The 14,465-nt window shown below is 42.1% G+C and overlaps 1 protein-coding gene across 1 annotated transcript; it reads left to right on the top strand.

Moving 5' to 3' along the window:
* The first annotated feature begins 695 nt into the window (after positions 1-695).
* On the top strand, positions 696-14,229 carry MCM6 (minichromosome maintenance complex component 6). The gene is made up of 17 exons (XM_055718723.1): positions 696-841; positions 1,555-1,701; positions 2,289-2,399; positions 2,896-3,145; positions 3,822-3,987; positions 4,074-4,219; positions 5,065-5,215; positions 5,878-6,019; positions 6,915-7,056; positions 7,193-7,300; positions 7,903-8,058; positions 9,121-9,249; positions 10,347-10,508; positions 11,629-11,764; positions 12,035-12,202; positions 12,973-13,112; positions 13,723-14,229. Exons 1-17 carry the CDS (start codon positions 732-734, stop codon positions 13,834-13,836), a joined length of 2,478 nt encoding a protein of 825 aa, XP_055574698.1. The 5' UTR covers positions 696-731; the 3' UTR covers positions 13,837-14,229.
* Positions 14,230-14,465: the final 236 nt, after the last annotated feature.

The following is a 14,465-nucleotide window of genomic DNA, read 5'->3' as shown; positions in this document are numbered from 1 at the left end:
GGCAGAGCAATTCTAAGCAATTTTTCATAGATAGCGGAACAGTTCCTACTGTCAGGCATGGTGTGCCACCAGCTGCCGGTAGTAATGGCACAAGCTACCTCACGCCACCCTCCCCTGAAACGCAGCGGTTCCAACGAGGAGCCAAGCAGCCAGACCAAGGCCTGACCCTCACCCGGCTCAGTTTATACCCGTCACCCCTGAGGACAGGCCCCCACGGCACCCAGCGGGTCTGTCAGCGGCAGCCCACCCAGGGGCCTGCTGCGCACAGCGCCGGGACACCTCGGCAGCGCCCAGGGCAGCCATGGCCCTGTCACCTGTGCCTGCAGCTCTGCCACCCCCCGTGCTACCAGGGCCCCGCGCAAGCTCGCAGCAGCTTCCCGCAGCAGGGGCCTGCCTGCCTGCGGGACACACTCCTCCAGCACAGGCTGAGGTCCTCCACAGCACTGACAAGTTTGCTGACAAACCAACCAACCCACCCGCTGCCCCGGCAGGTAAAGCCAAGCACAAGGCTGGGGAGGGGAGCGGCTGGGGGGCTCTGGCGGAATCCGCCCGCCCCTCGCGCCAGCGCCGGCACGAGCCCCGCCCGCGCCCCTCGTTCGTTGGCGCGAAAACGCGCCGGGGGGAGCAGGGGCGGCGGGGCGGCGGGCGCTGATTGGCCGGCGCGGCGGCACGGCGGGGCACGTGGGGCGCGCAGTGGCGCGAACAGGCGCGGGTGCCGGGTGCGGGTCGGGATGGATCTGGCGGCGGCGGCGGGGGATGCGGCCGCGGCGCAGCAGCACCAGCAGCTCCGCGATGAGGTGGCCGAGAAGTGCCAGAAGTTGTTTCAGGACTTCTTAGAGGAGTGAGTGAAGGGGGTCGGGCCTGGCGGCGGGCGGGCAGGGCCGCCAGGAGGCGGCGGCCCGCAAGCGCCTGACGGAGCGGGCCGCCATTTGGGTGAGGCGGTGACCGGGCCTGTCGCCCCTGCCCCTCGCGTCTCAGCCAGGAAAGCTCTCCCGCGGGCTGGGCCCTGCCGTGAAGTGACTGCCTGGCGAGGGGGCGCGGGGGGGGGGAGCCCCCTGGGCTGGCGGCACCCCTGGGAGAGCTTTCGGGGGGACCCCGGTCCGTGCCTCTGGTTCCTTGTAGTAAAGTTTTGTGAGGGCCAGGTTGAAAATCCCGCTCACGGCTTGGTCGTTACACTTTGGTGCACTTGGTTGCCTAGGTTTGGCTCCTGTCAGCAGCAAACTGGGAGGCCCGTTATCATCACCCTGAGGAAACAAAACCTGTTTTGATGGTGCAGAGTCATTGTTAAACTCCCAGTACAGTTCTGTGTGGCAGGCCGGCTGTATGGGGTGCAAACCTGGTGTGTCTGCGCTGCGGTGTTGGTAGAACAGACACAGCAAAGGGGGTGGAAGAAGAAAGAAAGGCTGTTCAGAAGGGCCTTTGCGCCGTCATCGTTCTCTTGCACACACCTGAATGTGTGCGATCCTTTTCTTCGCCTTCTTTCCTGCATTCAGAAGTATTCCGTTGCTACCTGACATGTAACTGCAATGAAATGTTTTCCTGTATCACTTTCAGATTCCAGAGCAGAGATGGGGAGGTCAAATACTTACGTGATGCTGAAGAACTGATTCGGCCAGAGCGGAACACGTTGATTGTAAGCTTTGCGGATTTGGAGCAGTTCAATCAGCAGCTCTCTACCACTATTCAGGAGGAATTTTACAGGTAAAATGTAGAGATTACCTGAGAGCTGAGCAGTGCTGTGGTCTCAGCACCATAACATCTTACATGTTAGGTTAAAAAAAAAAAAAAAAAGAGGTTTATCTGCTTTCTGTATCCTGAAAACACTTACACTGAAGATTTTTTTATTGTTTTGTTTTTTTACTGGATCAAACCTTATATTCTCAGTAGATTCCTCTCTAGAGACTGTTAGTTAACTAGGCAGTTGCATTTATTCTGGTAAAGAAATAAACGCTCAGTGTGGGAATACAGAATAAACTCTAGAACTTCTTGCTCTAAAAACATTTTATTGAGCCAGTGGCTTATTTTGTGGACCTACCTTCTTAACAGAAGGATGGAAATGACATAAAATGAGGCTTAAAAGAGCCCGTTTTCAGACGATAAAGCAAATGGCATTATTATACAGTAGTCTTACATTCTGCATATTTAAATTAGCTTTTGTGTGTTCTTGCATAATGTGGCAGTAAAAGCCAGAACCTGAAAACGTACGATACAAGCGTTTGATGTAGTCTAAAGTGAAGAAGGCAATTTGATAGCTTCCATAAAATTTGAACTTATTTTCCATATTTCAGAGTTTACCCTTACCTTTGCCGAGCAGTAAAGACTTTTGCCAGAGACCATGGAAATGTTCCTTCAAGCAAGGACTTCTACGTTGCATTCCAAGACCTACCTTCCAGACACAAGTAAGATTATTATTCCAGAAAATTGTGCATTTTTACTACTGAAAAAAGGTCTCAAAGCATACTGAAAATGTTTTTGTTACATAGTGTGAAATGCACAGTTGACCAACACAATTACAAAGAAGTTTCCTGATCTTGTGCAGGGTATTTTTTGAAAGTTTTTCATTTGTGAATTGTACTCGGATGCTTAACATTTATCATACTCCACAAACAAATGTCACTTCTCTCAGTTTGCAAAAATGATTTATATTATGTTGCTTTTGAAGTACCAGGGAAGTAACTTTTGCGTTGGTTTGACTTCTAGTGTTAGTCTTATAGTATGTAAAATCATAAAATGATAACATATTTTAGGATCTTTCTTTCTCTTGTCTGTTACAGCTGTTGTTTTAGTCACAGACTGAATGAACCTGCATTGCATCTTGGTGCTTGGGTAGTACCCTGGGCTTAAAAATGTCAGCTCAACTTCAGAATTTAATCCGTATGAATTTGTTTTAAACAGAATTCGAGAACTGACTTCAGCAAAAATTGGCTCGCTGATGCGTATCAGTGGACAGGTGGTACGTACCCACCCCGTCCATCCTGAGCTTGTAAGTGGAACCTTCCTGTGCCTTGACTGCCAGACAGTGATTAAAGATGTGGAACAGCAATTTAAATACACACAGCCAAACATTTGCAGAAACCCAGTCTGTGCCAATAGAAGAAGATTCCTGCTGGACACAAACAAATCAAGATTTGTTGATTTCCAGAAGGTATGGTGGTGAGGTTGGGGGACAGCTCCTGTGGTAATTGAAAGGTGTTGTTTGTACTCCTGCACATTGAAGACAGTTGATTTTAGTTCTGTCAACACCAACAAAAGGCACTGGCATTTTTGCAAATAGTTTCTTTCTGTCTGTGGAAGGCTTATGTTTAAGCATGGGAAATCATGAGTAGTATAGCATCAAAGTAGTTTTGTTGTATGATGTTCATTGCCTAAGCAAGCCACTGAAAACAGACATATTTGAGCCGTTATTAGTCTTATATTGGGGGTACATCACATGGTGTTGTTTTAGACAAGTATGAAAAGAGGTCTTTTAGTATCTACGTTGTTTTGCTCTTCCAAGTAGATTTACGCTGTCAAATGCTCAGCACTTCACAACCTGCAATAATATTTTGTGTCAGTCATGTTATCTGGACTCTTCAAGTTGCTTTTGCAGGCTCTCAGAATTGTCATTGTAACCCCTGTGTATCCCCTTGCGTTTCTCCAAGGCACCTTTAGAAATTGATTAGTGAAGGGATTTTTGGTTGGTTTTTTTTTTTTATTGTAAGAGGAATTTCATGACTGACATGGATGGCAGCAATCAAATGCTACTCACTGTATTTATTAACAGTTTAGCTTCTGAGATTTGGTGATGTTCACTAAGTGCTTAATATTCTTTCCCTCCCCAGGTTCGCATTCAGGAGACACAGGCTGAGCTGCCGCGTGGTAGCATTCCTCGCAGCGTGGAAGTGATCTTGCGTGCAGAAGCAGTGGAGTCTGCTCAGGCAGGTGACAAATGTGACTTCACGGGGTCACTGATTGTCGTGCCTGATGTGTCCCAGCTCTCAACACCAGGTTTGTTGCTACTGCATATGACCTCAATGAGAAGTCCTTCCCTGCTTTTTCTGGGAACTGCTGTTCTAACCCCACTCTAATGGCAGGAGTGCGCGCAGAAACCAGCTCCCGAGTGAGTGGGACAGAGGGCTATGAAACTGAAGGCATTCGAGGACTTCGCGCCCTTGGAGTCAGAGAGCTGTCATATAAGCTAGTTTTTCTAGCTTGTTACGTTGCACCAACAAATCCACGGGTGAGTCTGGAAAGAAAATCAGGGAGCAGGAATGGATAAAGCTTTAAATGTGTGCACCACCTTCCTGTATGTTTGACTGTCTATATATTCTGACTGGACTTATACAGCAAGTTTTTTTCTTTGTTGTTCGTGGCAGTTTTCACAAATGTGATTATTGGCTAGTGTTACCAATTTATTCTAAGGAGTTATGTGGTCCATTGATTTCAATTCAGATTTCATCCATTTCTGCAGCATTTCCTGTTCCTCCAGGAAGTCCTATTGCTGCATTTTGTCACAGGGAAAACAGCAATCCTTCTTTCTTGTTCCCTCTGTTATTTCACATAACATCTTGGGATGCTACTACAACATAGTAAGTAATACTGAATATGGCTGAGCTTGAGCGTGGTATGATATTTGAATCTATAATTCTGCTAGCACCTTCACTTAGGATAAAATTAGTGTCTGTTATTTTCTGGGGGTAGAAGTTTCCTGCTTCATTCCAGAGTAATGAAAAACCTTCTAAATTCCGGTTAATGAAGAATGCTTACAAAGGCAGATTCTAGCCAAAGGAATGTGTACCGGTTTACTCTCTTTTTAATCTCTGGACAGGCATCTTTGCTGGGTTTTCTCACTACCTGAAGTACACTCCATTGATTTTTGCCCTCTTAGGAAATTGTCTTACTGGTTTTTAAAGGTATAAGTTGATGAGCTTCCTTAGCCTAAGGTCAGCTTTTCTGAATGTGTTCCTCCCATTCAGCTTACAGAGCAAGTTTTTGTAACCTCCTGCCTGCAGTACTCTCATTCAGTAGTGGCCATGTTATTACTTCTGTTACTTTTTTTTTAAAAAAAGTATTTCCTGTGTTTAGTTTGGTGGAAAAGAGCTCAGAGATGAAGAACAAACTGCAGAAAGCATTAAAAACCAAATGTCTGTGAAAGAGTGGGAGAAGGTTTTTGAAATGAGCCAAGACAAGAACCTCTACCATAATCTGTGCACCAGCCTCTTTCCCACTATCCATGGTAAGAGTCCAGCTGTTGCCTCAGAGAGGGAAGATTTCACTTGTAAAAATACTCCTTTTGCTGTCTGTGTAGTGCCTTTTTGTGAAAGCTTGAAAGCCCTATGCCAGCTACCATAAACTCTCCCCTCCAGCACTGGTTATGCTAGAAAAGGAGAACCTATTTGCTGAGTACTTGCTGGGTTTGATCATGAAAGCCTGCAAGACTAGTCAAAATGTTTTTTCTATTGAGTGATCTACTACTAAACCCTAGAACTGATAGCTGGGTCTAAGTTCTGTTTTATATGGCCTTCCTTCAAAAGATTTACGGGTTCCAAATATTTGTATGCTGTTCTGTAAGTGTGTGTATATATGTTTGCAGTTGTTTCTGGCTCAGAGCTAGTTTGAGGACTCGGATTGCTTAGGTCTGAAAAGTTTGATCTGCTGAATTTGGTCCATATTCTGAGCCACTGTAGCATAAAGGAATTCAGCTGCTTTCTGAATCATTCTGCCCTGAAACTGTATCAAACACATAAATGCAATTTTAGTGGATGTTTAGCAAATAGGTAAATCCTGAGCAGATGTGCTCAAATGCTCTAAAATTATAGTGGGATGAAGGGTTTTTTTTGAATAAGAAAAATGTGGTATTTTCTTTGGATTTTTAGTCAGTTGTCTTTTCTGGGGCAGGTAATGATGAAGTGAAACGTGGGGTTCTGCTGATGCTTTTTGGAGGAGTTCCTAAGACCACTTCAGAAGGCACTTCACTGCGTGGGGATATCAATGTTTGTGTTGTTGGTGATCCAAGTACAGCCAAGAGTCAATTTCTAAAGTAAGCATCTCATTAAAACTCAGTATTTATAATTTGTCTACGGTGACTAGAGCTATAAATGTGTACTGTGTCTCTTCTATGTTAAACAGAGGAAAGGGAAGTGAAATATTTAAGAATATTTTCCAGGAATTGTTTGGATGTGGTTGAAGTATTTGAACAGGGCTGAAGCAAACTCAGAAAGCCCCTGTGGTAATAACAAAGAATGAATTAAGACTTTTTTTGTTTTTTAGGTAGTTATGAAAGTATGAATTTCCAAATATTTTTGAAAGACGTTAAATATTAAAATTACAAAGTTTATTGCACATCTTAAAATATCGGAGTTAGCTGAAATAATGATTCCCCCACGCCCCTATTTTTAGCTTGGATTAAATTGGTAGGTCCCAACACTTTGGACAAATGGACAACTATTAGTCCTGAAAAATAATCATGAAACAATTGTGGTTTATGCTACATCTTATAATAGTTGTGTACACTGCAACTCAGAAATGTAGAGGCACCACAGAAGCTGCCTTGGGCTGTCTGTGGTCAGTCTCACTGCTTCCTACTATGAAAGCATTTGTTCCCTTGTGCTGCCATTTACCTGACCTGTAAGGAGCTGGTTAGCTTGTGAAGTCCACAGAAAACTTGTGGGAGGAGGTCTGGATCATTACTTTTGTTCTGCTGGTTTAAGCAGAGGTGAGTGAATAACAGCCCTGTGATAGACTAAGGATTAGTTTCCAAGGCTCGCTCAATCATTAGAGGTGGGAGGGCCTACTTAGATATTAATTGCTTCCTGAAGGAAGGAACAAATCCTGGCCTGAGAGGTTGAAAGCAGTACTGTGTTACAGTTGACTTGTTTCTGCAGGTTTTAATCTGACGTTTTAAGTATGTTTCTCACTGTTATTTCTCTGCATAGACATGTAGATGAGTTCAGTCCTCGTGCTGTATACACCAGTGGAAAAGCCTCCAGTGCTGCTGGTCTAACAGCAGCTGTTGTAAAAGATGAAGAATCTCATGAGTTCGTCATTGAAGCTGGAGCACTGATGCTGGCGGATAATGTGAGTTTGGGAATTAGAGAGGTTCCCGCATCCCATCATTGATTAATGACAAAGAGCCCCAAATTGTCTTAATGGTGGTTTTTTCCAAAAATGATTTAATTTGGGTGACCTACCATTTTTTATTCTTCGGCTGCAGGGTGTTTGTTGCATTGATGAATTTGACAAAATGGAGATGCGGGATCAAGTAGCCATTCACGAAGCAATGGAGCAGCAGACTATATCCATTACTAAAGCAGGAGTGAAGGTAGCTTGCACTGTTCCACTGGTTGTGTAGTCTGTACAATCATCTGACTGTTAGTTACGTGTACTGATCTAGCGTTGATCTGTCAGAATTTCTTGTCAGCTCTGCAGCTGCCTCACTGTGGCAGGACAGAGATCGCTTGCCTGCAGTTTTTGGGCCACATACCCCCAAAAAGATCAGAAATGTTACTGAAAGGAAAAGAAAAAAAATTATAGTGGACAGGAAACAGAAAATGGGGAAATCCTAACCTTGAAGTAACCCCAAAAGAGGATATAGATTTCTGTGTGTGTTTGTAGAAGCAAACTATCTGTTTGCACTGTTAAAAACAGGGAGTTGTGAAAAGCACTTTTAAGGGCTCGTTGTCAAGAGCGTGAAAAGGTTAAAATACTTGATTCACCAAGTGTCATGGGGCAGAGACCTGGTTAGAAAGGGCTGGTTTGGGTTCTTCTGAGGATTGATTGTTGTCATATCTCCATTGAAACTCCTAATCTAAAAGATGTTGTGCTGATCATTTGAATAACAATGATTTGCTTCGAATGAAAGTGGTCACAGATTATTTTTTTTTCCCCCTTTTTTTTTTTTTTTTTGCTTCCCCTCATTGTCAGGCTACCCTGAACGCCAGGACCTCTATTTTGGCTGCAGCAAACCCAGTTGGTGGGCGCTATGACAGATCCAAGTCACTGAAACAGAATATAAACCTGTCAGCTCCCATCATGTCTCGCTTTGATCTCTTCTTCATTCTTGTGGATGAATGTAATGAGGTAATTTTAAGGAACTGTAGAATAACTTATGTCAGAAAAGACCTCTGGAGGTCTGTAGTCTAACCTCATGCTCAAAGCAGATCACTGGGAACAGGTTGCCAAGACCTTGACCTGGTTAGTTCTGAGTATCTCCAAGGATGGAGATTCTGCAGCCTCGCTAGGCCCCTAGTGCAATTTTTAACAAGTCTCAATGTGTTTAGAAAATAATAACTAATCTAATAATCAGAATTTCCCCTGGTTCTGTTTATAATTCTGTGCATTCTGTAATTCTGAGAACAATCTGGCTCCATCTCACATCTATACTCGCCAATGAGGCAGTTGCTTTCTTTTCAAGCTGAACAGACCCAGTTTTTTCAGCTTCTCATACTTCATGTACTCCTGCCCTCTGACCATCTTGGTGGCCCTCTGCAATTTTAGGTGAAGCTGATCTCGTGAGAGTGTCTGGCTTCTGCTTTTCTTCTCTGTCTGAAGTTAAAAGCCTGCAGTACAAATCTGAACATGCTCTGCTGAATACAAGGATACTGCCTTTTCATCTTGTAGTGATTTGACCTGCAAACTTGACACCATTAGTCATTTTTACAAATCGCTGGTCACTAAGGCTAAGGCTGCTACCACCTGTCTGTGTGGCATTTGCCTTGGGAACGCGTGAGATACAGAGATTAATGTTGGTTCAGCACTGTTCTCTCTGCTGTTTTGCTTGGAGTGATTATCTAATTGAGAAGGGACTGGTGAAAGAGACGGAGTAGGCTGAAAAGGAAGAAAGCAGTTCCCACGCTGCAAAGTGCTGCTTTCTGCCTGTTCTATGGCTAACGTGTAACCCAGGAGAGTTCCAAGGAGGTTATAAATCTTTAAACTGCTTTTTATCCCTTCTCTTCTATGTTTCCTTATATTAAAAACCTCCAGGACATTCTCTTGATCTTCTGACAGAGTCTGGCCTCTGGAAAGACTGGCTCTGCCGTGAGAGTTGCAAGTGAGGGAGGGGAATGGGAAGGAAGAATGTAGTTGTTGTTCGATATTTGGCTGATGTTGTAAAAGTGACCTGACAGAGCAATAATATCCCAGGTTACAGACTACGCCATTGCCAGACGCATAGTGGATCTGCATTCCAGAGTAGAAGAATCTGTTGATCGTGTCTATTCATTGGATGATATCAGAAGGTATCTGCTGTTTGCAAGACAGTTTAAACCAAAGGTAATTCTGCTTTCCTGTATGAGTAGTTCTGTATGAGGAGGTCCAATGGAACAGTTGCTTTGTAGCGTGCTTTTTTCCGGCAAATGCAAAGACATTAGTGTAGTGTTCTCTCAAGAAAGGAGCTGTAAACTCAGTTACCTAGAAAATGACATCATTTGGAACCATGTACTCTTTTTTGTGTGTGTTTTGTTTCGTTTTTTTTTTTTTTGAAATTCCAGAAACCCAGCCAGTCGAGCTGAGAGTGTTAGAATCAGTAGTTGTTATGATCACCAACTGCTCTGGTTGCAGTTCTTAACCTCTGTCTGGAATGACTGAGGGATCGTTTCCTAGCTTTCTCATACCTCAAGCGCATGGGTTATTCAACACTGCAGAGATTTTTGTCTTTTATTGACATAGGTTAATCAAACAGTTTGTCTTTATTTTAAAAGGGTATTGTTCCTCAATATTTCTTTGTGGTAAAATACAGAACATGGGAAACTGCTCTAAGTACAAATTTTTGTGGTCAATCCAAGTAGCAGCTTGGATGGGCTGTGCATTAGATTTTTCAGAACTACTTCTAATGCAGTTCTTCTTAAATGGAAGGAGTTACCCTCCCTTACAGAGTTTTGAAAACTCCCACTTCTTTTCCATGTCGCGAGTTTTTTTTCTGGCTGGATCTCTGTATGTGCAGATAGACTCAGGCTAAAAAGCATGCACACAAAGCTGTTGTCAATGTTAGTGTATTGAGTATACACCTGTGTGTGTTTGCATGCAGAATGAAAGGTAAATAAACATGGAACAGTCTAGTAGAGGCAGACATGAATGATGCCTGTAAGCAAGTCAGTGGAACAGAAAAATAGATATTATCAAAAATCTGCTGTAAAACAATGTGTCAATGTACTTATTCTAATATCGTTGTTACTGTAATTATTATTACAATATAATTTTAACATAATATGATCGCCATTATGTTTATGTGTAGTATGTGTATAGCATAGACTATTTCAGAGAAAAGCAGTAGCTAGTACAGAAAAGTCTGGGAACTGCCAATCTAATGCAAAAAGAATGAACTTTAATACTTCTAACATGACATTGTCATACTGTCTGCTGTCACAAAGATATCTAAGGAGTCTGAGGACTTCATAGTGGAGCAGTATAAACGACTACGGCAGCGTGATGGCTCTGGCGCAACAAAGTCATCCTGGAGAATCACAGTGCGGCAGTTGGAAAGCATGATTCGTCTGTCTGAAGCTATGGCCCGTATGCATTGCTGTGATGAGGTATCAGGTTTTTGATGGAAGTTTGTTTATATAAATGTTGTGGGAGTTTTGGCTTTGCTATTTGACTGTGAGACTGTACATACCTAAATCCCGTGGGTGAGGAGGAGAGCTTGGATCATATTTTCACTTGTCATGTGGTCATGCTTGGTCTGAATTTGTATGCCAGATAAACTGTGCTTAAGGTATGTCTTTTAAAACGGAGATCAGCTGGTCCAAACTGAGAACATGGCATCTTTTTGCGTAACAGTTGTATCAGCACTCTCAGCCCATTACTATCAAATTATGACAAATTGGAAGAACAATCATCTATTAGTATCATCCAGGGCTGTTGGTAGTGTGTCTCCTCATCTTGTGTAGTTTGTAATCTCTCACAGCTCTCTTCCACCTGCAATCTAAAAAGCCAAAGTTCATCAAAGTATCTGAACCTCCCTAAAAGAACCTGTATTTGTGATCTGAGCTTCTCCTTCTGTCAACAAATGTTGAAATGTGTATCGCGTTGTGTGTATTAACTAGTATGACTACTATCCATCTAGTCTGCTTTAAAACTCAGCAGGCCTTTTGAAATGTTGATTTAGGGGTTATGTGACACGTGCGGTGATAGAAGCTTGCTCACTCCTTGTATAAGGACACCCATTGGGTTCTTGTTAATTAAATTCAGCTTACAAAGAAACGGATAGCTTTAAGGTTACGGCTCAGCTAGAGATTATTTTTCCAGTTTTTGCTTTTCAACTCTGGAGGAGAGTCTCATTAATCACATGAGGTTTTTTTATATTGTTTCTGTTCAGACCCATTTCTTTCATGTTTTTTGCTCCACTGATCTTTCTTCAAAATGTTCTTGGCTTAAGTAAAAAATTTTATCGACTGCACATGATCGCTTAAGCCTGAAAGATTCATCAGGCTGCTTATTCCCTCCATAACCTTCTGTGAACTCAGAGTACTTGTAGTGGGATATAATTTGATTTGCAGAGGCTATACTGTTCAGGATTAATTAGGTGAGATGGTTAGAAAGGCCCACTGTCAGTCAGAGCTGTGTTTCTGGAGCTATTGGGGGGGGGGAAAAAAAGCTTTTTAACACTAGAAGAGCCACTGTGCCTATTTAATACATCTTTTTTCAAATCAGGTTCACCCAAAACATGTGAAAGAAGCTTTCAGGCTTTTAAATAAGTCCATCATTAGAGTTGAGACTCCTGACATCAATTTAGACCAAGACGATGAACAGCAAATGGGGGATCAAGAGGACCAGGATGGAGTCAATGGTAAATTACTTGCAGAGAATTTTTTCAAAGGGGAAAGTACTTCTAGGCTTACAACTTATCCTGTTTGAGTATATGCTTCTCTTCAGTTTCTCACCTATTTCTTATCTACTAAGGACTAGAAATCTTGACTCCTGTTCTTAACTCTCTTGCTTCTTCAGCCTCTTTGTGGGACCACTCACCTGGTTGGTCAATGCAACGCTTTTCAGTGGCTCAGAGAATTAAGCCGTTTAAAGATGTTACAGTATTAAACCAGGGCATGTGTCCAAACAGGTGAGGCAGAAGCTCCAGCTGTGGTTGGTGGTCTTGTAAATGGAATCAATGGTCATTCTGAGGACATGGGCAAGGATGCTGCACCCAAAGCTTCTCTTAGACTGGGCTTCTCTGAGTATCGCCGCATTTCTAATCTCTTGGTGCTGCACCTCAGGAAAGCAGAGGAAGGTAAGAAATTTTTTTTATTAAAAGGGTGGTAGACCCTGAATTCAGGGACTCACTGTTACTACGTCTCATGCTGTTGCATTTGGGATTTTCACTCCTGCTGAGACTTGAAAGTTGTTAGGTCAGGTGTGAACCTGTACACATGTGGCCTTACTACATCTGATGATATAAGTATGACTCCTTGGACTTTCTGGCTGTGGTATCTTAGCCATTTGTCAAAACCTGGTAAGCAAAGGAATGTGTCAACAAAGCAGATCCAGGAAAGGATTTGTAGTATGTGTTGGTTTAACCCAGCTGGAAGAGTCAGCAGCAATGAAAACTGTAGCAAGAGCTTTAACGTATGTCAGCAGCCACAACCCAAAGTATATACTTAACCAGTATGTGCCAAATGGCTTCTTCATTTCATGGGGTGAATAAATATTTCAGTTGCAATGAGGCTACTTCTGTAATGAAATGCAGCAGTTGTTTCATAGCATATACCAGTGGGATGGAGTCTTTGGGAGGGTGTGGAGACTACAGTAAAGCCACTTGGATGCATAGAACTGAGGAGCTTCAGTGCTCAATCTAAATACCTCCAATTAAATCCTGATACAACAGCCTTCTGTACAAAACATGATGCTTAAGAAACAGAAGAAAGTCTGATGTTTCTTAAACATCTCAAAAAGCACGTTTCTCTCTTCGGCATTGTAAATGTTAACATACATATCCTTTTCTCTTGTGGTTAGAACGGTATCTTAATGTTACTGTGTTTATGCAAATTATTTTCTTTGCAGAAGAGGACGATTCATCATTAAAGAGGAGTGAACTTATTAACTGGTATCTAAAGGAAATTGAATCTGAAATAGAATCTGAAGAAGACCTAATAAATAAAAAGAAGATCATAGAGAGAGTCATTCACCGACTTACGCATTATGTATGTATAGAGATTTGTGGATAGTGAAAAAGGTTTTTAATTTACACAGTGCAATGATTCATTTTTTTATGGAATACATTCCTAATTTAAGAAATATGTTTTGTGCTTCCATGTTATCGACTATGCAGTATAAAGGCCACCTTTGTTTAATACCTGTTAAAAATCATTATAGAGAAAACTCTGAAATAAATTAAGGGTTATATATAAGTTCACAGTACCATATTATGTCCCTATAGAAGTGTAAATGATTTTTTTTGTAATGTTAGTTATACATGAGGAGACGGAAATACAAACAACACTTCATTCAACGGATAGCTTTAAGTCAGGGGGGCACTAGGGCAGTTTGGAGGAAAAAAATACGAAAAAATAAAATAATTAAAAGGTACAAACCCACTAGATTGACGTGTTCCCAGAAAGCATACAACAAATAAGAGATTTCTACTGAATGTAATTGTTAATATTAGGAGCCTGTTAAAGAGGGAGTTCACAGTTAAAAGGGTTAAACGATTCATCAATAAGAGGTGGTACCAGTACAAAAAGGAGGCACCTTTCAGAAAGTACAAATAAATCTTTCTGTTCTTGTTTGAATACAATTTTTTGTCTGTTGCAGGACCACATTCTGATAGAACTGTCCCAGTCAGGACTGAGAGGGTCCAAAGAAGAGGAGACTTTTGATGAAGATCCATACCTGGTTGTCAACCCCAACTATCTGCTGGAAGACTAAGGGCTGAGAACTGAATTGTACAGCTGACTAGTTACATGTTGGAAAATGCATTCTTTTCTGGCAAGGGTTGCTCTATAGCTAACGTCTTAAATTCCTCTGAACTCTTTACTGTGGAATGCACCAATCTGCTGTTAGTAATACATGATGGCTCATTTACACAGAGTTTTTAAACGGGGAAGTTGTTTAAAGAAATGACACACATGTATTACTTTTGTTATTAATTCTGGGTTTCAGTGCCATCATCCAGATGCAGAAGAGAATAATCCAATAGCGGTTTTCAGCATCAAGCTATGTAGATGCTTGTTTTAAATGAAAGGAATTTTTCATTGTTCTTCTGTTGTATTTAGCAGTGTCTTATGCTGTAGGTTTTTAAATAAAAAACCATTAAATATCGAGCTGTCTGGAGATGGGTTTGTTGTCACTCCTATGTGGAACTGCTATTTTCTATGCCTATGCTTTGAGGCTGAAAAAATAGTGATCTAGGTATTTCATGTCTTAAAGAATAAATTTCCTCTGTGAGAGATGCTGTTTTTCAAAAACTTTTTTTAACTTCTAGTAACAGATAATAAGAAACTGATTGCTGCTTTTTCTTTTTAGATGGACTGAAGATGTGTATGCTCCTGTTGCAT

This window comes from Falco cherrug, chromosome 8, assembly GCF_023634085.1.
Source record: "Falco cherrug isolate bFalChe1 chromosome 8, bFalChe1.pri, whole genome shotgun sequence".
In the NCBI taxonomy this organism is placed as follows: Eukaryota; Metazoa; Chordata; class Aves; order Falconiformes; family Falconidae; genus Falco; species Falco cherrug.
Note: the sequence above shows the minus strand (reverse complement) of the source record. Positions and strands in the feature narration are given on the sequence as shown.

What these genes read in the sequence shown, in the direction of transcription:
- MCM6 (XM_055718723.1), top strand. Translation starts at nt 732, where the DNA reads ATGGATCTGGCGGCGGCGGCGGGGGATGCGGCCGCGGCGCAGCAGCAC. An exon ending in CCTCTTTCCCACTATCCATG is followed by an intron (nt 5,216 to 5,877) that starts GTAAGAGTCCAG and finishes TTTCTGGGGCAG; the next exon opens with GTAATGATGAAGTGAAACGT. An exon ending in GGACCAGGATGGAGTCAATG is followed by an intron (nt 11,765 to 12,034) that starts GTAAATTACTTG and finishes GTGTCCAAACAG; the next exon opens with GTGAGGCAGAAGCTCCAGCT.